Raw genomic sequence first — 27,125 nt, 5'->3', positions numbered from 1 at the left:
TGATGGCAACATCCAACTGGCCTCTTCAGGTGTGGCAGTCAGTTAATTGTGCACTGAGCAACATGCCAGCCATGCGATGGTATAATGTAGGGTATAATGACACACAACCATAAATAATATAAGAGGACTAATTGTTTTCTCTTCTGTCTTTGTCTTAGTCATGCAAGGCTGATCAAGTTTCTTGTAGGAAGGTAATTATAGAAACAATGTGTGTTTCAGTACAGGAAATCATGAGTCTGTTATTCAAGGAGGTTTAGTTAATCATGTCTGGCTCACCTGGCTCACCTGGCTCACCATCTTACACAACTTTGCTTTGTGAGGACATCAGTTTTGATAAAACAAACAAATGGGAGACTTTCTTTTGGTACCGTAATTAGATTAATTCATTGACTCAAATCATAAGAAAAAGGTGGAACAGTTATAATGTTACTCTGTGCAATAGTCAAACTCTGACTTCGAGGTCATAATTGTTCTAGCTCACATGTCTCACATGACGTCATCTACGGCCCCATTACATATCTGATTAATCTTCTCAGATGTGCTTCCTTCAACAGGAAACAGTTAACATGTGACGGACAGAAGACATTGTTTACAAAACTCAAACCTGTAATCAATCAAGAACATGGCATACTGTTGATATGTCATGACACTGCAAAATACAAACAGGGATGACAAAACAATTAAAAAAAATATACAGATCTCTAAAATATCTTTCACAACATAAGCTGTCATCATATGCGTGTTGCTATTCTGTGTATGATACATGATAAACAAACAGCCACGTAAGGCTGGGTGTACTTTGGTAACATTTGTTTAAAAAAAAAGAAGTCCAAACCCTTTCAATCATCATTTAGAAAATTTGAAAAATAAATAACACCCAAAACAAACAAAAACTCCATCCACTGTATGATTCCACAATGTATCATGAGCACATGTCAATGAACAACTATCAAACAGATGTTTCTAGGGAAAAATATCACCCTTAAGCGTGGAACATAGGGTAAAAGTAAACAAGAACCATTGTCACTAATACAAATTTGGAAATGTACAACAAATATAAAAGTTGCATGAAAATGATAATCCTTGAAAGTACAGTTCCTTGGGTGTTTATTCCATTTATGACTCAGCCCTGAGTGAGTAAGTGAATTTGGTTTTACTCCGCTTTTAGCAATATTCCAGCAATATCATGGCGGGGGACACCAGAAATGGGCTTCACACATTGTATTCATGAGGGGAATCGAACTCGGGTCTTCTGCATGACAAACGAACGCTTTACCCACTAGGCTACCCCACCGCCCCAACTCAGCCCTGATGTGTTGCTGCTACTACAAAGGTTCTTAAAACACATGAAATTTAAAATATCACCTTAAAAATACCCTTTGAATCTTAATGCCATGAATACAATGACAGTGCTGTATACACAGCCAAACCAGTATTCTGAAAGAAGCTCATTATGGCAATGAGTGAGTATTACCAACAAAAGATAAACAACACTGATATAAGGAACGGCACATTTTAACCAGTTTGGCAAGGTCCAACAGGTTCACAGGGAGTTTGGAATTCATATTATTTCTGTAATCTTTCGTATTACCTACATCAAGTAAAGTTTATACCACCATGACTGGCGCACTCATTTATCACTTCAGAAATATTCATGTCTGATTCTGTCATGGTAAGTACACATAAGCTTAGTTTCTATAAAGAGCAGCCAAACACGTCCGTTGCGAAAAATTCTTAATAGCTGGATAGCAACAAAGCGATCAGTTAATCCAATCTTAACTCATGAAATAACAATTCATTAAAGGTATATGAAATTATGACAACACAAGGCACCCAAAATATATCTGTGAAAGCGAGACTGCGTCATTGCATTACATAGTCTTGTGCAGAGATTCTTTATCTTCAAAGGTTAATGATAACGTAAACCAACGTTTGAGAGAAGGACACCATCGTTGCTGTGAAAAGGGACTTTTATGTAGTTCTTCAAAACTACTACAGCAACAGAAATGTGAACACGGCAAGTAAATAGTTTCCACCACAAAAGACAGATGACATTTGAGGAAATCACCTGTGTTCTGCTGAGAGGTACATAACAATATCAAATAATCAAGGAGACTGTTATTTAGCCGATAGTGGCTTCTTGCAGCCAAATACTGATTTCCTTCAAATCCTTCAATTTGCTGTTGAAGAAGTCTGAAAGAATGGAGTACGTCACTGTAACAGCAATGCTCCTTCTGTGTGCTATAGCTGGTAGCAGTTCGTGCAGCCTACCTCCCTGTATGAAATGTGATGTGGGGCCAAGTGGACAACAAGAAAATTTTGTGTGCCAGCAGATCTGTCCAAATGCCCTCCCACCAAGTGTAAAAACTCTGGTGTTGATGAACGGGAAGTGTCCACCTATGGAATCTATGATGATGTCCAGATACATCAGCAGAATGACCCAACTGGAGTCTCTCACCATCAACCGGTACAACATCCACAGGTTCTGGGGGTCCGTCTTTGAGAGCAACACTCAACTGAAACATCTCAACCTCATGCTTAATGACTTCAGTACTTTTGGGACAACAACTTTCCAAGGTCTAACAAGGTTGGAAGAACTGAACATGATGAGAAGCAATATTGTAACTCTTCCTGACAATGGCTTCTCTCCGCTGTCATCTCTGAAGACTCTCAACATAATGGCAAACAAGATTACAGGCATATCTGAGGCAGCATTTGCTGGACTGTCCAGTCTTGAGACAATAGACCTGACATATAACCCAAGCACTACAGTTGCCAGCAAGTCCTTCCAACCCCTACGATCAGTCCAAACCATCAAACTTGCGAACAACCAGCTCACTGCAATCCCTACATCACTTTTTTCTAACCTCCGGAACCTGAAGACGTTGGACATGACCTCGAACAAGATATCCTCTGTGGCATCAGATGCCTTCACAGGAACTGCCATGGACACACTGGACATATCGCAGAACATGCTTACATCTGTTCCAAACCTCAAGACTTGTCAATCAGCTCCTGTAACACTAAACCTTCAAAATAATAGGATCACATCCGTGGGAGCAGGTGATTTCAGTGGCTTGACAATGAAGACTCTGAACCTGAGAAACAACTCAATCAGTAAAGTGGAAAATGGTGCCTTTGCTGGAAGTCACATTTCAGAGTTGGACTTGGGAGAAAACCAGCTTAGCTCCTTGCCGGAGTCAATGTCAGTCATGTTGACATCAGTGAACACATTGAAGCTGGATCACCATGACAACTGGCAGTGTGTGTGTAGCCAGCTATGGCTCTCTCGTTACCTCAGCACACGTCATGTACAGGATGGACCTACATGCATGAGTCCTATTATGTACATGGGTAGAAAATTGTCAGAATCCACACCAGATCTGGAGATTGAATGCAAAACAACAACTACAACTACTACTACTACTACTACTACTACTACTACTACCACTACCACCACAACAACTACCACTCCTACTACAACTACAACCACTACAACAACTACTACAACAACTCCAACAACCACCACAACTCCAACAACAACAACTACAACTACAACAACAACAACTACAACTACCACAACTCCTACCACAACTAAAACTACTACAACCACCACAACGCCTTCAACAACAATTACAACAAGAATACCAACAACAACGACAACAACCACATCAAAACCTCTTCCCAAGGTGAAGGTTATGACCACTGACACCAGTGCAGCTCAGATGGCGACTGATGACACCTCTCTCATACCCATAATTGCTGGCGTGGCATGTGGTGTGCTGCTGTTGGCAGGCATTGCCACAACCTGCATTGTGTACAAGAACAAGAACAAGAACAAGAACAAAGTGTCCCCAAGAATGCATGCTGACAGTTCCAGCAGATGAAAGAACTGGTACCTGCTGACACTGACTACACTTGTTTAAGAAGCTTCCATGGTTAGGAGCCACCTGTTGACTCATACATGTCCAAAATGGCTAAGTTGTGTGTCAGGCCGTGATGTTCTTGTGGATTGAAACCATGATGAGCTGTATTTCATTAGCAGTTTCAAGACAAGCAGGTTTGTTTCTTGTGAGTGTAAACATATCCACTTTCTTTACATTGGGCCATATTAAATGTTATGTGTTAATCAATTGTTTATGGCTCATATTTCTCCTAAAGTGACTGATCAAATATGTGACAGATATCAACTAACATAATCCAGAGCTCAAGCTTGCCTGGTTGGCAATTTACTACAATTAACAAGAACTAGCCATTTTGGCATCATAGAACATTAACCTGAGAATGTACAGTACAACAAGTCAATTATGGCAACATGAGAAAAGAGATCACCATATTTGGTACAACAAATATGACTGAAGATGCCACTATTGAGGTAATTAACAAATTTTCGTGTATGAATATATAGTTTGAATGAGCTGGGAATTACAATGTTTTGGCAATAATCCTGCAATATGACAGCAGGGGACAGCGGATATGGTTTCCATGTATTGTGGGAATCGACCCTGTGTCTTGTGGTGAGTGATAGCCTTAACAACGAGGCCACCACCCTACAATGTACATGGAAGCTAACTGCACTAACATGAAGCAGTCTGTGTACTAAATGACTTGTGACAATGTTTAATGACATTTCATATCCTCACTTTAAGAAGTGACCTCACTTGTACTACTGCAACATATCACTATTCAATCATGGGAGTTTGTTGGTTATACAGTTGCAATTGCTTTGTAAAACTGGACTCATCTTACAATCACATACCAACTATGTGAGCACGTTAATATGGTTTCAACAAACACTTTACAGAACTTATAATAAATTGTCCATTAGATATTTGTTTTTTTACCTTAAAAGCATCTGGCAATCTGTAGGAAACTTTGCCCACCCAAAATAACCTTTAATATTTTGATATGAACTTAAGAAGCTGTAATAAATCACTGTGTGTGACTGCTGGCCCTGATAAGCCATTAATGAGCCTACAGACCTGAGGGTCAAGGCATTGATCAAGTCTAATGTATATTAAACTTTAACAAAATCAATAGTCTGAGCAAATATCACAGCAGACTCAACAATTACATCAAACAGTGTTTTGCGAAGGAATTTTTAATTTGGAATCTCTATAACACATCAAGTGTGTGCTTATTTAAGTAAGTGTTACAAGAAACATGATTTAGTTGAAGTTGATGGTGAGGTGTAGACAGCTTCAGAAGTCCGCCAGTGAGTCTGTTTGTGAATGTTAAGTGGGTGACAAGTATGTAGAGATAGGCAATCACAACCAGTTCAAGTGTACGTTAATGACATTTTGGTGACCAAATGACTGATATTGCCATCAACCGACACAGATGTTGAAGTATTCTGCTCTCAGGAACCAATCTTTGTAAGGATACTGGAATCATAACCGAACAACATCATGGTAAGTCACCACACTTAATAATCTAACAGTTCTGTCGAAACTTCGCTGGTGATGACAATGGCGGCCATGATGGTGAAGTTTATGTTTCCGGTTCTGACACTGCTGAGTGTTGGAAATTGTGGCCCAGACAATAGTTGTCCCCCAGAAAAAAGATGTCCAATTGAACTTCCTCCTTCTCTGACTTGCCTGACCATGCTGAACACTCCATGTGATGCATTCAAGGATGGGGTGATGGTAAGTGCAAAACTTGGGAGTCTGACAAATCTCCAGACTTTGATTATAAATAATTGTAACATCATCATGTTTCGGGGCTCACCATTCGCAGGCAATGCCAACTTGACTGACCTGCAGCTCATATCAAACAAGTTCAGCACATATGACCTTAGAACATTTCAAAACTTGAGAAAACTGGAATCTCTCAAGATAACAAGGAGCAATGTGGCTGTTCTTCCTGATGATGCTCTTGGGGATTTAATCTCCCTAATCCATCTTAACCTGCAGCTGAATCGCATCACAACCTTAAAACAAGGAAGCTTCTCTGGACTGGGAAGACTGCAGTCTTTGGATCTTAGCTACAACAGCATAACAACTATTGAGGCCAATACATTTGACTCACTGACTTCTGTACAAAGCATAAACCTTCAAAATAACCAGATCTCATCCCTTCCAGATGCCGTTTTTGAAATGGCAATAAAATTGAATACACTAACTCTAAAATCAAACAATCTTACAAAATTTGCCACAAGCCTGACTTTGGACAAACTTGACCTGTCCTCAAATGAACTTACATTGATTCCAAAGGCCCATTCAAAAATGCTTCAACTTGGAAATAACAAGATCTCCATTGTGAAAAGTGGAGATTTTGCTGGAATGACAACTGCATTGGTAGATATGAAAAACAACCCGATGTTTCGCATTGAACCCGGTGCTTTCAGTGGCAGTACTATCGCTGAGCTGAATCTTGACTCAACCAAGTTAACATCTCTGCCCCAGTCAATGTCCTCACTGACTAACAGGAACACCACATTGAAGCTGGACAACAACCCTGACTGGAAGTGTGTGTGTGACCAATTATGGCTGGCCCGGTATCTGCAGACACAACAGGGTGGAGGAGGACCTTCCTGCAGCTCACTGAAGCATGTAGGTAAGAAATTAGGGGACATAGTGCTGGACCTAGAAACTGAATGCGTGACTACCACAACTCCAACCACTACTGGAAGGATGACAACTTCTTCAGGAGACATCAAGACATTGTTTCCAACATCGAATCAGCACGGAATAAGCAGCAGTCCTCCTGTCACCAAAAGTCTCCTAAAACATCCTCCTCCTCACCAAACTTCCGTAATCCCCAACAGCATCCATACACAAAACCAAGCAACCACAGAAAGTAAGTTAAAGAACTCTTCAAGCCAAGGACCAGAAGAAGCTGGGCAGTCCAGCCCCGCTCCCATCATTGCTGGTGTGATCTGTGCAATCCTCCTGGCAGCTGCAGTCATTCTGGGGCTCCTGCTATGGAAGAAGAAGTTCAAAGTGAAACCTTCTCAAGAATCACCCTGGCACAAGGAGCTGCCAGACTCTCTGACCAACAGGAGTGAGCCTGGACACGCTCCTTCCTCCACTGGGTGTCATCAAGGGTTCACAAATGGACCACTGCAAAAGAGGTATCTGCGCCCATGAATAGAAGATTGGTATATATGGAAAATCCAAATGTTTTGATGTAATGAAAGTGTACAGTGTTAGGCTGTAAGGCTGTAAGAAATGAGGGTTAAACAAGTGGGCTGTAACTCTTTTTAAACGTTTCCATGGAAATGACATACATCAAAAAACACAATTCCCAAGCTTCCTAAATGTAATGATCTTTGTAACTGGATGTACTGTACAGATTGTTGGACAAGGAGTTGTTATAATGTCTAACCACCATGTAGATTATAGAACAGGGAGAGGTTCTTATGACTTATGTATTATATCACCATATTGTACAGACTGATAGACAAATTGTAATCATTTTGCTCGAATATCAATCTTCTATGTAGTGAATAGGCCGGAGTGGGGTTGCAATGACTGTACTATATTATCAGGTGGTACAATCCACCAATATACAGACTATAGGCCAGGATTTGTTAGGACTCAATCCACTTACAGTACACACTGTAGGCCGGAGTGGGGTTGCAATGACTGTACTATATTATCAGGTTGTAGAATCCACCAATATACAGACTATAGGCCAGGATTTGTTAGGACTCAATCCACTTACAGTACACACTGTAGGATGGAGTGGGGTTGCAATGACTGTACTATATTATCAGGTTGTAGAATCCACCAATATACAGACTATAGGCCAGGATTTGTTAGGACTCAATCCACTTACAGTACACACTGTAGGATGGAGTGGGGTTGCAATGACTGTACTATATTATCAGGTTGTAGAATCCACCAATATACAGACTATAGGCCAGGATTTGTTAGGACTCAATCCACTTACAGTACACACTGTAGGATGGAGTGGGGTTGCAATGACTGTACTATATTATCAGGTTGTAGAATCCACCAATATACAGACTATAGGCCAGGATTTGTTAGGACTCAATCCACTTACAGTACACACTGTAGGATGGGGTGGGGTTGCAATGACTGTACTATATTATCAGGTTGTAGAATCCACCAATATACAGACTATAGGCCAGGATTTGTTAGGACTCAATCCACTTACAGTACACACTGTAGGATGGGGGTGGGGTTGCAATGACTGTACTATATTATCAGGTTGTAGAATCCACCAATATACAGACTATAGGCCAGGATTTGTTAGGACTCAATCCACTTACAGTACACACTGTAGGATGGGGTGGGGTTGCAATGACTGTACTATATTATCAGGTTGTAGAATCCACCAATATACAGACTATAGGCCAGGATTTGTTGGGACTCAATCCACTTAAAGTACATACTGTAGGATGGGGTTGGGTTGCAATGACTGTACTATATTATCAGGTTGTAGAATCCACCAATATACAGACTATAGGCCAGGATTTGTTAGGACTCAATCCACTTACAGTACACACTGTAGGCCGGAGTGGGGTTGCAATGACTGTACTATATTATCAGGTAGTACAATCCACCAATATACAGACTATAGGCCAGGATTTGTTGGGACTCAATCCACTTACAGTACACACTGTAGGATGGGGTGGGGTTGCAATGACTGTACTATATCATCAGGTTGTAGAATCCACCAATATACAGACTATAGGCCAGGATTTGTTGGGACTCAATCCACTTAAAGTACATACTGTAGGATGGGGTGGGGTTGCAATGACTGTACTATATTATCAGGTTGTAGAATCCACCAATATACAGACTATAGGCCAGGATTTGTTAGGACTCAATCCACTTACAGTACACACTGTAGGCCGGAGTGGGGTTGCAATGACTGTACTATATTATCAGGTTGTAGAATCCACCAATATACAGACTATAGGCCAGGATTTGTTAGGACTCAATCCACTTACAGTACATACTGTAGGATGGGGTGCGGTTGTAATCATAGTGATATCAAACAAACGCACATAGGACAGTGATTGTTTCTTATGTCTCAAACCATCTGCTGTAAAGGTTGTAGCATTTTGACAGGGTTGTAATAACTGAGATATCAACCTACCATACAGATTATATGATCAAACAGGGTTGAAATGACAGTGATATTCAACTTCTGATTAAAGAATTCCACTTTTTGGACAAATACCTGCTTTCATGCAGGATCTGCTTCGTAACCAAAATTATTCTTCAGCCTACTTACAGTTTTTTTATGCAAAATTCAATCGATCCATACTCAGGGCCAATACATATGTCCCTGTCAGTCTCGCTGTCAACCTGCCTGTCACTACCACATTGTCTACAAGTACCTGCTCATGTAGAAATTTGCTGTGCAGTCTGTTTGATTATTTCTTAACTAGATGAAATACATTAGTATGTAGTCCTAAGAAAAATTAAAGATTTATGTCAACTGCTTCCATGGATTATTAGACACAGATTCAACAAAATGACTCCCTTATCCTGTCTGACAGAAACATGGAGTACAAGGACAAGCCCAGTGGGCTCCAGTACTCATCTGACTTGTCACTGGGTTATCTTGATTAATGAATTTCCATATCCAGCTTATTTCCATTACTTGTTGCAATATACAGACACGGCCATATATCAAACTCGGCGTGGGTATGACCATTAATAACATGTGTTATCTTATCTTTTCTCCTGATGAATGAACGGCTGTAATTGGGTGACAATGTGAGCCATTAGCGGCCATTAGTCCCCCAGGTGGTCGGCACATTCATCCTAGACACGCATTCATACTCGGGTGAGGTACAGAGATCTATAATGTTAAAGATGGCTGCTTGTCACTCCTTCAGTGTTCATATATCTCTCTAAGATTGATTAAATCATCTAAAAGTAACAAACTGTCCAACTGATGAGAGGAACTGAGCTACTGAACACTCTGTTTCTCGAGGTATACTTATTAACTATAGTTTAAAATTAACAATTTACACAAGAGACAAATAGGGAAAACTTCATGGTGACAGTTTTGCATAAAAGTATCATTAACATTATTTAAATATTGTGCCACATGAACCAGTGCCAAATGTTCATCTCCAAGAAACCATGACAATCCCAGCACAAAGAATGTTGACATGTTAAGTGAACAAAAAGGGAATCAACCAATTGTTGGTTCTGCTTCTTGGTTGGTATAACACTGGTCATTGATCTTCAGCTTCAACTCTTTATATCAGTGATGAACTGATTGACAGGATGTAGGATCACTTTCTGATACAACAGTTCAAGTTGTGTAGTGAGCATGAAAACATGCCAGCAGCCATCCTTAACCAACATGTCATGTCAGCTTACCTGCCTCATGGGAAAACATATATATACCATGGTATTTATTTGTCTTGACATTCCTTTCAAAAAAATGTCAATGCAGTTATATTTTGATTAAAAATGATATTCTGTGAAGTGTTATAACATTGTCTGTTATTTGTCAACATGACCTGTACATTACAGGTAGGAAGAACATGTTACACTGTGTATACTGTGCTATAACGTAAATAGAACAGTTCTATTGTGTGAAGTGTTATACCATTGTCTGTTATTTGTCAACATAACCTGTACATTACAGGTAGGGAGAACATGTTGCACTGTGTATACTGTGCTATAACGTCAATAGAACACTTCTATTGTGTGAAGTGTTATAACATTGTCTGTTACTTGTCAACATGACCTGTACATTACAGGTAGGAGAACATGTTGCACTGTGTATACTGTGCTATAACGTCAATAGAACACTTCTATTGTGTGAAGTGTTATAACATTGTTATTTGTCAACATGACCTGTACATTACAGGTAGGAAGAACATGTTGCACTGTGTATACTGTGCTATAACGTCAATAGAACACTTCTATTGTGTGAAGTGTTATAACATTGTCTGTTACTTGTCAACATGACCTGTACATTACAGGTAGGGAGAACATGTTGCACTGTGTATACTGTGCTATAACGTCAATAGAACAATTCTCACGCACAAACACTCATGAGACAAAAGATGTTTCTTAAAATTGATTAAAAAAGTTGAAAATTAATCTAGCTGCTATGACCAATATTTCAGTTAATGAATGAGGAAAGGTTGAAGTGATGCATTTCTTAGAATTTACCCACTTTGGTGAAGTAAACATGACTGGGTAGTGAGTGTACTAGGTGCCCAGGTAACTCAAGATGACATGTCATCTTATCTCACAGGGAATTATGGATGAGTATCTGCAGTCAAAATTGAATTATGGTACATTAGGGCTGATCTGCCATACTTATTGATATGACACCAGCTGACAGGTTCATGGAGGAACTCCAACTCTGCACAGAGTGAGTGAGTGGGAGCGTTTGGGTAAGTGAGTGAGTTTGCAGCCAATCTGCCCTATATTCAAGCTATATGATGAATTATACTGGAACTGCTCTTCACATGCTGGGGTCTATGATGTGGCAAAAATAACTCCCCAATCAAATACAGGCCTGCTGTGTATGTGTCAAGTTACCACATATCCTCTATGCATGTCTCCAGTTTTATCCCGAGACACGATCACATACAGTCACATACAATCACATACAGTCAGTGTTGGCTATAACAACATGCAATCCTCTAAATAATAATAATGTCATATTTGAATGTTATAAATCACATCAGCAAGATTCAGTTCAGGTACTGGGGATAAGGTCTGAGTTTGCTGCAACCACCACCTTGAAATACCCAGCACTGACAACATTCTATTTCTCTATGTTGTCAATAATAGTGAGTGACTTTTGTTTTACGCCGCTTTTAGCAATATTCCAGCAATATCACGGCGAGGGACCCCAGAAATGGGCTTCACACATTGTACCCATGTGGGGAATCGAACCTGGGTCTTCGGCGTGACAAGTGTCAATAATAGTAAGAGTTACCTACCCCTGACTGGAGGTCGGTGAGTGTCTGTGTGATGATGATATTGAAGACTGCGTGAGATCGGCTACTTTCACTGTTCATGTTGGTCGCTGCTACTGTTCTAGATTTGTTCCCTTCACTCATCAGACTGTCTATATCCTGCAACAACAGAACAACATCAGTTGGAGGTGAGTTCTGTTCTGACGAACATTCACTAACAGTCCATGGATGAGAGTAGCCTTGCAGATACAACAGGACAATAGGGAGTGAGTGAGTGAGTTTAGTTTTAAGTCTCTTTTAGCAATATTTCGGCAATATTAGCAATATTGCAGGGGTAACAGGACAATAGGGAGTGAGTGAGTGAGTTTATTTTTAAGTCTCCTTTAGCAATATTTCAGCAATATCACTGCAGGGGTAACAGGACAATGAAGAGCTGCAAGTCTGCTAATGCAACTGTAAGCAAACAACACTTGACTCTACAGGTATGGGAATCAAACCCGGTCTGTGGGTCTATGTTCAACAGTACCTACTGAGCCACCTCACTTCCCTGAATACATGAATGTAGCATGGGGAAACACAGCTGACTGGAACTGTCAATACTGAAAAAAGACATCTTCAGTTAGTGAATAACTATACTGAACATCTGTTCCTTCATGACTGCCCTAATTCCGGTACATATTACCTAAAATATCTGCCAAGACTCGTCTAGTTAACATCGCTGTGATGTGCTGAAGCCTACCTGGAAGGATCCGACTGCCAAGGTAGATAACCCATCCACGTATGGCCCCAAAATGTTGTGTTCCCGAACCTTAAGGTTCTGTTTGTTCCTGCAACATGACGGATGATATCAGTGAGCTGACACATAACACTATCAGAATTACAGGAAACAGGGTACAGGTGTTGCAACACACAGGTTAATATATCTCAATCTGGACACATGTGTTGACATATCTGGACCTGGACACATGGGTTGACATATCTGGACCTGGACACATGGGTTGACATATCTCTGGACCTGGACACATGGGTTGACATATCTCTGGACCTGGACACATGGGTTGACATATCTGAACCTGGACACATGGGTTGACATATCTGGACCTGGACACATGGGTTGACATATCTGGACCTGGACACATGGGTTGACATATCTGGACCTTGACACATGGGTTGACATATCTGACCTGGACACATGGGTTGACATATCTGAACCTGGACACATGGGTTGACATATCTGAACCTGGACACATGGGTTGACATATCTGGACCTGGACACATGGGTTGACATGGACACATCATATCTGACCTGGATCACATGGGTTGACATATCTGGACCTGGGTTGACATATCTGACCTGGACACTGGACACATGGGTTTGACACATGGGTTGACATATCTGAACCTGGACACATGGGTTGATATCATATCTGACCTGGACACATGGGTTGACATATCTGCATGACACCTGGACACATGGGTTGACATATCTGAACCTGGACACATGGGTTGAATGAATATGACATATCTGAACCATGACACTGGGTTGACAAATCTCACATGGGTTGACATATCTGACCTGGACACATGGGTTGACTGGACACATATGGACCTGGACACATGGGTTGACGTTGACATATCTGAACCTGGACACATGGGTTGTATATCTGAACCTGGACACATGGGTTGACGAATATCTGGACCTGGACACATGGGTTGACATATCTGAACCTGGACACATGTGGTTGATATATCTGGAACCTGGACACATGTGTTAAGATATCACATGGGTTAGATATAGGACACATGGGTTGCCATATACATATAGACACATGAAAGGTTTGCGTCAGTTGCATATTCTTATTGATGACTGCCCTTCCTCACCATCAGCCCAGAGGAATGACCTACTTCCCCTTCAAAGAATTCAGAAATTGTTTGATCATTTGATCAAGGTTACAACTTTGATGGCCTCAGTAAGTTTTATGGTAGACATGTGGGGGACATTTACACATTTGACACATCAGTGACAAAAATGATACATGAAACTCCCTATTTTGAGCATATGTTCCTCTGATTATTTGGCAAATAACTGACGATGTAGTCACAACTGACTCTGCTTTTGGTTGAGATTTGTGAATATGGAAAGTAAATATGTTAACAAATTCAGGAAAGGTAAAAAACAAATAAGAGAAACAAGCATCCCCCCTACCTGTAAGCAAAATACATAAAAATTCAAACTTCTGATAATTATCTTGTCATCCTTTAAGCAAGCAGATTATCTCCCCTGTGTGACTTCAGGCATGCTTTTACATGATATTTTTCATGAAACTGACCATGCCATCATCTCAGGACTAGCCCGCAATAGTCGGTGTGAACTGACTGAGGGCCATTGATCATGCATGGCTTGTAAAAAGTAAGTGAGCTGTCAAGAAACAAACATCTTGTTATTGATTTACAGCGGCCATCAGTGATGGATATTCAGCATTTCTTGTGAAGTTTTCTTTTCCACTTAATTTGGGTCACATTGTTTGGAAAAAAGATTAAATTTTGATTTAAACTTTACTGCAAACTCCAAGTTTCACATTTGATTACTACGCTATCAGGGTTTAATCGAGAACATCAGGAACATGAATATTGCACAGACAACATAGGATGCCCCTGCTTAAAAGGTTCCAGATTCTTCCATATCAAGGGAAGAAGATGTTTTTACAACTCTAACTGATAGTCATGGCAGAGAACATGATGATGTGACCAACCCTGTCAGATCTAGCAAGTCGTGGACTTTCTCATTGTAGATTTCCATGTAGGACACCTCCACCTTGAAAGACAGGTTTGCCTTAGTGACCTTGGCGATGTGGTCAAACAGAGCATCACAGAGGCGAGGGATGATTCCCTTCTGTTCCTTCGTCCCCATCATCGTGTATGACTTCCCCGACCCTGCAACAATAACATCAACCATCATCACCGGGATGAAGATGCAGCATCAGTTATTGGTGGAGATGCAGGTCTCCTTCATTACCATACTGAGTGCATAGGAAAGTTATATGCATAGGAAAATATATTCAGATACTGTTGTGTTGAACTATGGTGAGTCATATTTATGGTTGTCTCTATGTAAAAACTTGGTCCATGCGCATTCCTTATCAAGTCACCATTTTGTAGTTGTGTCCAACTTCAGATAACTACATGTTGATGTAGGTCTCTATAACCTAGACACCATGGTGTTTGACCATATATTTATCCACAGCAACCATTATCACCACCCAATCAAAATCCTACTTTACAACAAAGGTGTTTTTAAAAACAGGGGCCTACTCCACTTAGCAGCTTTAGAACTGAAAAAGTTTATGTTAAACTGTAGATGTTAATCATAGGGCTATGGTCATTCTGTGAACTGGACACCTGGACAAATTTCACACAGTGATCTATGGATTAAGACTGTTTCAGCTCAAATTCTTCAACACAGTCTTATGATATTCAAACATAAATAAATTTGTTGCAACTTTGTTATCCTAACTATTACAAATGAGATTAACTAAGACTGTTCTTACAACTGCCTTCTTACCTGTTTGTCCATAAGCAAATATACAGCCATTGTATCCCTCGTAGGCACACTCCAAGATGTCGTTGCCCAGACAGTTGAATACTGACTCTTGGTCTACAACAAACCATTAGTGAGCTATATTTATCACATATACTGAATTCCAAAATTGGGGTCAATCTCTGGTATGGTTATTTAATTTTGATCTTATTTCAACAATACTAATGTGTGTTATAAATACAAACTTATGACATGATGAATATAACATCAGTTGTACACAGAATATATCAACTATTACTTTGAAAGAAAAAAATCATGGAAATCATTCATGAAGAGTGTACTCCTTCATATGCTCAGGATTTAGTTCCAAACCAAACAGTATCATTACCTGCAAATTTCGGATCATTTGGACGCATGGACCAGAAACAATGGTCAAAGGCAAAAGTCTGAAAAGAAAAAAAAAAGTGATGTGTTAAACAAATATATATTGCAACCCCAGTCTTAAGAAACTGGAGTGTTTGCTTACAATATACTGAAACATTGACTAAAAAGAAAATAAGTTAAGTGATTTATGACTACTTCATGTACCCTTTGCCCGACTATAGTTTGGTATAAGGGAGGCAACTCTTGTAGCCTTATTGCCAAGGCTTTCCCGGTCTGTTCACAAAGGGTCATGATCAGAGTGAGTGAGTGAGTTAGTTAGTTTAGTTTATGCAGCACTCAGCAATATTCCAGCTATATGGCGGCGGTCTGTAAATAATCGAGTCAGGAGCAGGCAATCCAGTGATCAACAATATGAGCATCGATCTGCGTAATTGGGAACCGATGACATGTTTCAACCAAGTCAGTGAGCCTGACCACCCAATCCCGTTAGTCGCCTCTTCCGACAAGCATGGGTTACTGAAGGTTAATTTTAACCCGGATCTTCACTGGTCGTTTTAATCAGGAACAGAATAGTTTGCTTCATGATGTCATATAGGTAGTGTGTGTTTTGGACTTCTTCTTGTACTAGTCTGGACTAATGTGATTATTTTTAAAATATTTATAGCCAACAGAGAAACCCCACTCAGACACAATATATGGACTCAAAATCAATCAGTCCTTTTATGCGATGAGCCAAGCAGGTGAACAAAAGTACTCTAACACTGAAAACATTTTTGAAAAATGCAGGTGGGGATCGAACCAGTAATCTTCTGTTTTCCAGGTAGACACTCTATACACTAGACCATGGAGGTGGGGACACACAGAAAGGCATTAATGGGCCTCCCAGGTATAACAGTCACATTTCACAAACAACGAAAACAGCAACATCACTCATATGGAAATCTGAATTGTTTAATGATTCAACGTTGCAAAAGATGTACACACTGATTGATAATACACTACTATTCAGACACTTTCATAAGAAGTAATCCAACTTAAAATATTTTCATCACACTAAATGCCGTTTGTTTGACAAGTTATTTCAGTAAAATACACAAAAGATCAGCAGCCTATAATAACTGATGATTGATTGGTTGGAAGAAACCCATTTCAGCCAATGATCGATGACAAAATTCCAAGCAATTTTCATCACTAGGATAATAGTCGTGATCTCTTCTATAGTTAAAAAGAACCTGATTTCATGAAGAAATATAATTGACAAAACCCAGTACGGGCTGAAGCTCCTCTGTCACTGAGTTAAGTGGCATACAGATATCAGCTTCAATATCTGCATATTACCATTATATAGAATCTTTTTCACATCACATCAGATAAAGCTTTATTTCGGCGAATTACACCGAAAATTTCCATGACAAAATAATTTTTTATTTATGCCTAAGAATCAACTAACAAACCCATTCACAGCTCTCAGCTAAAACTCAGTGATTCATCGGCTAGCAGTGGCCACCACTTTAATCAGCTACAACAATTGCAAATCGATAACCAAGGCAGTTCGTATTCATATTACGAGCTACCTTTATTACACACTTATTTCATCAGTGAGAAAATTTGTCATTTTTTGGGCTCCAACTATTGCAGGGGTCACACAACACCCTGGTTGAGGACTGAGATACGGAACGGTATTCACTGATGACTGGGAAGATGCTAGGGGCCCTGAACATGGATTTTTGCATATGGTGTGTGAGGAATGTGTCAGAAGGCGTCAAGAAGACAGTCTTTCAGAAGCATTGTCTTTGGTGCTGAAGACGTATCTGCAGGCTCAACTTAAATATTGACATTTCACTTGGGTGAAATGGGATATTTATCAACTACGATGAACATGATATGATTCTCACATATGGACACAATGCTGAACAACTACTCTGTCATAATTAAATCCATCATAAAATTTAACTCCATGGGATCCATAATGAAATCTCTGGTTAATGAAATACGACCAGAATCAGATTACTTCTGCAAAACTGAGTCATGTTTGGATGATTAACAAAGCAGTATTGAATTTATGAGATCAGATGGTTGTTTTGACAACACACCTGATAAACTCTCCATTTGATCTGGACAGTGATAAAAGTGATGAAAAGATGAATGTTATTAAGAGGCTACTCATATACTGTTGTATCATATATGTAAATGGAGTCTTATCTGGCAATTATATAACAGAATAGAGAGCATAAAGGCTGAACACTCATGGGTTTTAAAATGTCAAAGTTTACAGATGTTCTAGAAACAGCTAAAATAACTTGCAAGTATTCAGTCTCCTTGCTGGAGTTACTATAACTGGGTGAGTGAGTTAACATCTTCATTGTGCTGGGCCAGCTTCATCTAGGAAGGAAGACCCAGTTACAGCAAGGAGCATGGACAAGGTGCTGACAACCTAGAATCATAACCAGGGCCACTCAGCCACCATGACCAGTGCTGTCTGTGAATGATGACACACAATCAGCTGATTGCAGGACTCCAACCACTTGATTCAAGTTACACAGCAAATGATGGAACTGTTGCTTGAAGAGCTTGCTGTACAACAACGACAAAAGAGATATCCAAGGCTTTTCAGGTTTGCTTCTTATCTACTTGCCAAATGTGGTATGGACACCTATTTGGAAACACCAAACTCTTGCAATCTTCCAATCCTGGGTTCAAGAACGGAAGCAGGCAATACTGTGAACATTCATGAGAGGACTACAGTAATTCTAGGGCCTGTTACTTATTGCTTCTGCCACTTATATGACCCACTGCATTGACATTTTTATTGACAATCTGAGACGGTGTATAAATATTATTTATTGATTATTCATTGATTTTGTGTGGTCTTCAACTGGTTTCACAAATTAGTTCTGTGAGAAATGATTTTGGCTTAACCTCTGCATTTCTGTTAAGAAGTCACCTTGTCCAATCAGGGAGATGACACTTACACACTGGGTGTTACATATAGTTTTGAGTGAGTGAGTGAGTGAGTGAGTTTAGTTTTATGCCGCACTCAGCAATATTCCAACTATATGGCAGCGGTCTGTAAATAATCGAGTCTGGACCAGACAATCCAGTGATCAAAAGCATGAGCATCGATCTGCGTAATTGGGAACCCATGACATGTGTCAACTAAGTCAGCGAGCCTGACCACCCGATCCCGTTAGTCGCCTTTTACGACAAGCATAGTCGCCTTTTATGACAAGAATGGGTTGCTGAAGACCTATTCTACCCCGGATCTTCACGGGTCACATATAGTTTTTGATATACCTTCACAATTATGCAGCATGATGTGGTTCCAATGTAGTGGCATCATTACTGAATTACTCTGAATGATAACATTCACTATTGCCATGATGTCATCTGCCAAGTTGGAGTTTTTCTCAATCAGAAAAAAAATGTAATGCTCAGTTTATCCGCTGTCAGTAGCATATTGGGAACTCATCAGAATCACAACCTGTCGGTGTCATCTGCATTGATTGGAACACATATGCAAATAATTCAGGTTCATTAGGACCACAGTTTCATTGAGAACTGTGCTGACCTCTTGACCACAGTTTCAGCCAGCTTGAATTACACCTGTTTCCTACATACTACTACAGACCACAGTGACTCACCTGTTTCCTACATACTACTACAGACCACAGTTTTGCTTGGATTTTACATACTGCTACAGACCACAGTTTCAGCCAGCTTGAATTACCTCTCACCTGTTTCCTACAATATGTTTCCTACATACTACTACAGACCACAGTTTCAGCCAGCTTGAATTACTCACTACTACAGACCACAGTTTCACCTGCTACATACCACAGACCACATACATACATGCTACTACAGACCACTTACTTGGAATTACTCACCTGTTTCCACCATGAATTACTACTACAGTTTCAGCCAGCTTGAATTACTCACCTGTTTCCTCATACTACTACAGCAGTTTCAGACTTGGATTACTCACCTGTTTCCTACATACTACTACAGACCACAGTTTCAGCCAGCTTGAATTACTCACCTGTTTCCTACATACTACTACAGACCACAGTTTCAGCCAGCTTGAATTACTCACCTGTTTCCTACATACTACTACAGACCACAGTTTCAGCCAGCTTGAATTATTCACCTGTTTCCTACATACTACTACAGACCACAGTTTCAGCCAGCTTGAATTACTCACCTGTTTCCTACATACTACTACAGACCACAGTTTCAGCCAGCTTGAATTACTCACCTGTTTCCTACATACTGCTACAGACCATCTGTGATCACAAATGAACTAGGGCTGCAACAATTTACCCAGGCCTCGATTCGATTTTTTGTTGTTGATATTGGTCACTCGATTCGATCATTTTCGATTCGATTCTTCATAAAGTAAAAACATCAGATTTCATTTAACTCTCAGTCAGACTTTTTAGTGTGAAATCCATCGTCAACTTGGCGATGTCTACTAACAACAATTCTCATTCGATAACTTAGCCCAGCGTCAACTAATCTGCGTTTCACCTTATTTCAGCACTCGAAACTGCTCGAGTTGGAGTCAAAATGTCGTTCTGGCTGTGTGGAAATAATTTAAATAGGTATTTCAAATATCAAATTGAAATAGTGATAATGGTTATCGAAAATCGAAACTAAGGTGTCAGATTCGAATTTCGCTCTATCGAACCAAATCGTTGCACCCCTAAAATGAACAACAAGAATTATCACTTAAACTTACAACTTGAGTGAGTAAATCAGGTTGTATGTTGCTGTGGGGTAGTTAAGGGTGAAAACCCTGTGTTAGTCTGTTGTGTGGGGAAAGCCTCAAGGAGTGATGCAAGCCAGAGATGCTGGTGACTTTGTAGGAACCCTCAGAACAGGTAATCTGTGGACTGATACTTCTCAGGCAAGAACATGAACCACGACCAGCAACTGAACCTGGCATGATGAAGCCATGCAAGCCGCACATCACCTCCAACATCACCTCCGCTTCACAACTTGGTACAGTGCTTAATAGATTAGCTTATCACATGTAAACTACTCTTTAAGTCTTAGTTCAGATTTATTTACATAAAGGGAGTTATTGGAAATCAGAACCTACACATCACCACAGACCGAGTCCAATACCAGAGATGGTGGTATAGAAAAGCCTCCAGCTATGGGAACTGTCTCTGTGCTCCCTTTTCCATGCTAATTACATAGGTTCTAGTTGCACAAAAAAGGTGAATATAAACTGGCAACAATTTAAACCCTTGACTTTCAACTGCTCATATAGCTTCCTAGTTAGATATGAAATTTATACTTCATGGACAAGACACTCCTTCAGGAAACCACTTTGACTTTTTGTTAAGATGGAGCAGGTTTTGTCTGTTTGGGGAGATGGCTGCTTTAGTGTTCCTTAATAGACATGAATAGCATGAATATTCATTATTTGAGCAATGTTGAGTGAAAAGGGCCTCCCAAGCGAGGAATTTAGGATAAAATGGTTGACCTTTTATATTCTCTTTATGCAGTAAAATGCATTAAACGTTTTTGATGTCTAAAATCATTATCTAAAAATAAAAATGTTATGGGTTCTTGGTGCCAATAACAGGAGTCATTTTCCCCATTTACTTAGCATGTTGTAATACAGGAACAAATTAATAACCAATAACTGTCTCAGCTGCACAATCCAGCACTTGCACTTTTAAGAGAACGTAACAGACTGAAAAAAGATATCATCTGTTCATTTCTTTCATGAAACAAAGACTGACATACAGCTTTATGAAGTGCTGCCTTTACTTTCTGCACTAGGTTCATGGAACAACCTTTGGTCTCTACATATCGTACTAGGTTCGCAGACAACTTCTGGAGGTCATGATTTTGTCTGCACATGACACATGAGGATCTGGGTTAGAATTCATCTTTAGCAACCCATGCTTGTTGTAAGAGACAACTGATCAGAATTGGGTGTTCTGGCTTGCTGACATGGTTGATGCATATCAACGTATCCGAGCTGCATAGACTGATGCTCATGACATCAATCACTGGATTATCTGGACCGGACTCAATTATTTACAGGCCACTGTCAAAAGAGCAGGAATATTGCTGAGTACATTAAAGAACAAGTAAACTTTGTTTTTGGTACTCTTTTAACCATTACATATGAAAGATTTGTGGTTAGTCTTATGCGGAACACCAAATTCATTCTTAAAAAACGTGTGGTTAATTAATACCGAGCGTTAAATAGTTGCCAAAAAGTCGCCTGCTTCACTCTCGCCTGCCAACGAAACCACAGACAGGTTACGTAACTCTGTCGCCAGAGCACTGCAGTGACGTCATATGAGGAAGGATTTTCAGTTAGTTGTATATAAAGTGTGTAGCAAGCTCGTCATTTTGATTATTTCGACATCAACGAAGACATGCCAAATCGTTGCATTGTCGTCAATTGCTCCTAGGGTCGGGCGATGGTGTCACCATGCACAGATTTCCACAGGACCCCGCAGTTCATGCTAAATGGGTTATGTTTGTGAGTGCGAAGCAAGCGTTGTGGAAGCCTGAAACGATATCTTACTTGTGTTCAGATCGCTAACACGGAAGTTAAAGAATCAAAACTACTTACTAGTTGTAGTAAAATATGTATATGATTGATGACCATAAAGATTTTCCATGACACAACTTGTTCAAAAAAACACACAGAAATGGGATCAATTTGTATCAGTCATTATTCCATCCAGGCATTAGAAAACCTGAAAAAGCCCACACTGCTTTGATAACTTTATTAGAATCAGACAAGAACTACGGGCATATTTTCAAATAACTGCATCTGATGGGCATCCACCCTTCTTAATGTCGCACTGTTTAGGTTGAAGAAATTAACCGTAATCGTGATGGGCGAGGCTGATCATCGTTTTCACTATCACAAGCGTCTGGCTCGAACAAATAAGGCCTAGCGATACCATGCGATTTTGACAGAATCGTCTATGAAAACAAGTTGTAACTCGGAAACTAGGCAAAGCAGGAAACAAAATTAAATGACAGTAGATTGTGAGAACATATAGCTTTCATTTTTCACAACAGTTGTCACGATTTCAGGTTTATACAAACCTGTAAACAAGATAATTTACCCCCTGAAATGTACATGAATTCTGCATCGGCCCTCATATCTATTCCTCATATGACGTCACAGAGACGCACCGCTCTGATTGGTTGAAATTTCGTTCGCGGGTGAGAATTGTGCACTGTTGTCAAAAAGGTCGATTTAAGTTAATTAAAGATCGAAATGAGTGGTTTTAATGACGGGGTTTCATTTATAACGATGCCAATTAGTGATTTATGTATTTGTACCCCCCTAGAGTATATGTGACCTTTAATAAACAACCAACAAATAAAATGAAATAAATGCTCTAACCACATTCTGAACTGAATTACTGAATGGCATGTCAATACCATAAAGGCTCAATTACTTGTAGATAAGTGAAAGTGTTTGGGCATTTTCTTTAATATCAGTTGTTTTCCAGATCAGAAATGGCCGAGACATACCACTGGTTAAAAGCATGAACATCATGCTCTGACATAAACCCAGTCAATCTTCATTAGTCAGCTGTACGACAAGTACGTGTTCCCCGGTAACATGTCCATCCCGGATTATCCTGAGTGATTATCCTGAGTGAGTGAGTGAGTGAGTGAGTGAGTGAGTGAGTGAGTGATTATCCTGAGTGAGTGAGTGAGTGATTATCCTGAGGGAGTGAGTGAGTGAGTGAGTGAGTGAGTGAGCAGTATAAGAGTTTCAAAGAGACATGGTAAAAAATCTATCGCTCTGATATTTGTCAAACTGTACATAGAAAAAATGTTTATTCACACTAACATATTTTGAGTATCCTGCTAAACTTGGTTTTGATGAAATATGAAAAAAAACACAACTACTACAATATTTCAAATGCCACCAAAAACAAATTTATTATCAATATTGTTGTCATCAATGGCTACCACTCAGTCAGAAAATGATCACCACCAGAATGGCTTACGATGAACTTGGGATATCATTTTATTTGGGTATTAGGTTTGTCTGTATAAATTGCAACTTTTCCCCCGCACAGTGATGCACTTTTGACCATCAGCATATACGTATCTGCTGACATCCATCAAGGCAAGAAGCTGTTCATCCATCATTCAACTGTCGTGCGGTGGCAGAGAAGCATTCACAAGCCCATGTGCATGGCAGCTTGATCCAGGATCATCTCTTGTGCGAGATTTATAACCTGGATTATTATTCTGGACAACATTTACAACCTGTAGCCCACTTACAACGATGGCAACTTCATTAAGATACTTGTTTCTTGTAGATTAGATTGGGCGATCACATGACAGCTCAAACACCAATAAAAATGGATTATTGGACAATTCGGTATCGTGACTGCATTAGTGTCGTCTCTGTGGACCTCTCAGGTATCTGGCCGATCCACAGCACTCTGAGTTACTGGGCTGTAGTTTGACGGATTAAGAAACCCATCCCTTTATCCCATCTTTTCATGGTAAAAGTAGAGGAAAAGTAACGAAGTGAGGACATATATCAGATGGATGAGACTTTATGACCATCATATAGTTCATACTTTGAGGAATTATTTAGGCTGGTGGCCATGAAACAGGGAATGTTGGCTGTCCCTTTCATTATACTTCAAACTAAACTGACATCTACTGCAAAAGTTTGAATAATTTTGAATGACTTAGTGGGTGTTTTAGTCATTAAACCTTGAAATATGACACGAAAGAAGTTCTTGTTAATTTGTTACACCATCAAATTAGGAGTGAGTGAGTGAAAATTGTTCAATGCCGCACCAGCTATTTTGCAGCTATTCGGGCGAATCAAATATGGAGGACACCTTCGGCATGGTCCTCAAGGAATGAAAATGTTCATACATGTTTTTTGATGTTCAATCATCTCATAAGCAGCTCTTCTGTGGGTAAGTTTAACATTACATCAACTCTGGCAACTTGAAGAATACTCATGTGTTTTGTGATAGTCTGCATTGTTTTTCCCCAGTAAGTACAACACCACACGTAGTTTGTTAATCTGCTTTAGTATTCAAGGTGAAAAAAAGGTGGCCTAAAGGCCTTAAATGAGGCCATGACAGGGGCAGTGTCCAGCATACAAGGTTACTCTCTAGGTTATAAACTGCAGTGCCACACAATGTATTTAGACAAGGAGTAATGTGGTCTTCCATTACAATCAGGCAATTCTGTGTGTAGTGGAGGTGGGTGGTGATGGCAATTAAAGATTGGGCCAGAGCCTGTACATACAGTCAATCAACATCACAAACTTCCTTTACACAGAATTAAAAAGTCTAAAGCAGTCTGTGCCAAACACCTGTAAGGCCACTTTCCTGAACTCTTGGCAAAGGATTATCCGGCCAATATTTACCCATGAGAGAAAAATCTCCCTTGGTTTAAAAGCAATGAGATGTTTTGGAGTGTGATGCAGTTTTGCTGTTTTCCTCTTCATGATATGGACATACAAGTCACTTCAGACATTGGGCAGGGTGGGATGATTAGGTTTTACCATCTTCTTGCAGTTCAATTTTAGTTAGGAATATTAAGAATATGAAAAGTTTGTCAGAAAGTGAATGTGTATTATTTAAGAAAATGGTTGTTTGTGAATTTTAGTCTCACTTTACTTGAGATTGGGTATCATTTTAAGGTCAGGGTCAATGTTGCATTCAAGATTATTGCAGTTGAACAGCAACGTGTACTACGTGTATCTATGTGTGGCTGCCTGTATGGCCTTGATGGGTCTATAGTTCCAGCCCACTAACATACCATACCATACTGACTCAGACCTTGTTTGAGCCCTTACCGCCAAGTGCCAGGCTGGGCAACAACAAGTAACACTTGTACTGTACCTTGGTGTGACACAACCACGGCATTGAACCAAGGACCTTTAGCTGTCTATGCAACAGCATGTGAATAAGATAAATTGGAAGACAGCAGGCCACAACAGTTGAGCATGACAGCTCAAATAGCTTTAGGAATACCTGCATCTAGACGAAAATATATAATTTTGATAGAAACAAATAACTTCATTAAGGCACTGGCTTAGTACCCAAGGGAAGGCTGAATACCTGCCGCTCACCCATAACATACTTAAGCTTCCTCATGTTCCATGTACCGGGTACCTTACCTAATGACTCAGTGTGACTCACTGGTCAAGGCAGGGTTGGGGTGAGGGACAAGGAGTTATCTGGGATTCCAAACCAGGTGTCTTTTCTAGGGATATTGTGAATGAACGAACATACTGTATTGTTGCAACATTTATTTATTTTTTCTTTCTTATTGTCATTAATTCTGATGAAATGGGAAATTTTCAGTTTCAGCTTTTCAGTACTGTCATTTCCTTGCAGACTTGGGGATAAATATCAGCTCTGAGCAGATTTAGATAAATCTCTGTTAGATCGTGTGGCTCGAGGATAGAAATAGTGGGTTTTAAACTTCTGTAACCATTGTTTGGATTAGAAGATTTAAAATGTCAAGTTCTGCCTTTTGCAAAAAATATCTCTCATGGGCAGAAATTTATATTTCAAATATTTAATTGAGAACAACCCTTCCATGAAATTGAAATTCTGTTATAGAGGTCTCGTTTGGGGTTTGTTGGACTTTATTGTCTGAAATAACTATGCTTCTGACAGCTCCTCATCATAAATATTCCTTGGTGCATCGAAATACGTTGTATACAGGATTTATACCTTGTTGTTCTCCTGTGTACCAATATAAAGTCAGGGGATTTAATAGATAACGATTCTTCTTGTTAAGTGGCTGTCATGAAGACAATTGTATCTATCATGATAAAATATTTCTTCCTAAAACTTATGCATTGCAGAAGATTTTAAAAAATATCTACAAAATAAGATTCAATTGGGACCGAGATCTGGAATATTGCCTTTTCAGACCAAATGGCCAGTCGGACCTTGAGGGGTAATTTGGGGTATGTTCAACAGTATCAAACAGCCCTTTGTTTCACTTGTTTTGATTCAACACAACTGGGACCCTTGGATGATTAAAAAATATTTCACTGTCATGGACTTCAGTAGACATTGTTTGCAAGTCAAAGAGAATCGTATGTAAGCCACAAAACAAAATATGTCATAATAATAAGGGGAGTTTAAATTCAGTAAAGAAACTATTAAAGTATAATAATCTATCTATTTCATATTAAATTTTGAAAAATATTGTGAGAATTAAATATCGTCAAAAATAAGAATTGGTTCTATATATTTATACATAACACATTTACGTCATAGACAAAAAGCACAAAATTCACTAAAATATCAAATGCTGAACTTCATCTTCTTTTTAGGA

At 39.6% G+C, this 27,125-nt stretch overlaps 1 protein-coding gene across 1 annotated transcript in view; it reads right to left on the bottom strand.

The window, feature by feature from the left end:
• Positions 1 to 27,125, bottom strand: part of LOC124268083 (kinesin-like protein KIF13B) — a 256,588-nt gene that overhangs the window by 142,856 nt on the left and 86,607 nt on the right. Inside the window, 5 exon segments of the mRNA XM_046703101.1 lie at positions 11,897 to 12,031; positions 12,612 to 12,699; positions 14,626 to 14,806; positions 15,435 to 15,527; positions 15,799 to 15,856. Coding sequence (XP_046559057.1) covers positions 11,897 to 12,031; positions 12,612 to 12,699; positions 14,626 to 14,806; positions 15,435 to 15,527; positions 15,799 to 15,856 — 555 coding nt within the window.

The sequence above is a fragment of the Haliotis rubra genome, unplaced genomic scaffold, assembly GCF_003918875.1.
Source record: "Haliotis rubra isolate DU_JTF1 unplaced genomic scaffold, ASM391887v1 Scf136, whole genome shotgun sequence".
NCBI classification, from domain to species: Eukaryota; Metazoa; Mollusca; class Gastropoda; order Lepetellida; family Haliotidae; genus Haliotis; species Haliotis rubra.
The sequence above is the reverse complement of the archived record's forward strand: the minus strand, read 5'-3'. Positions and strand labels throughout refer to the sequence as shown.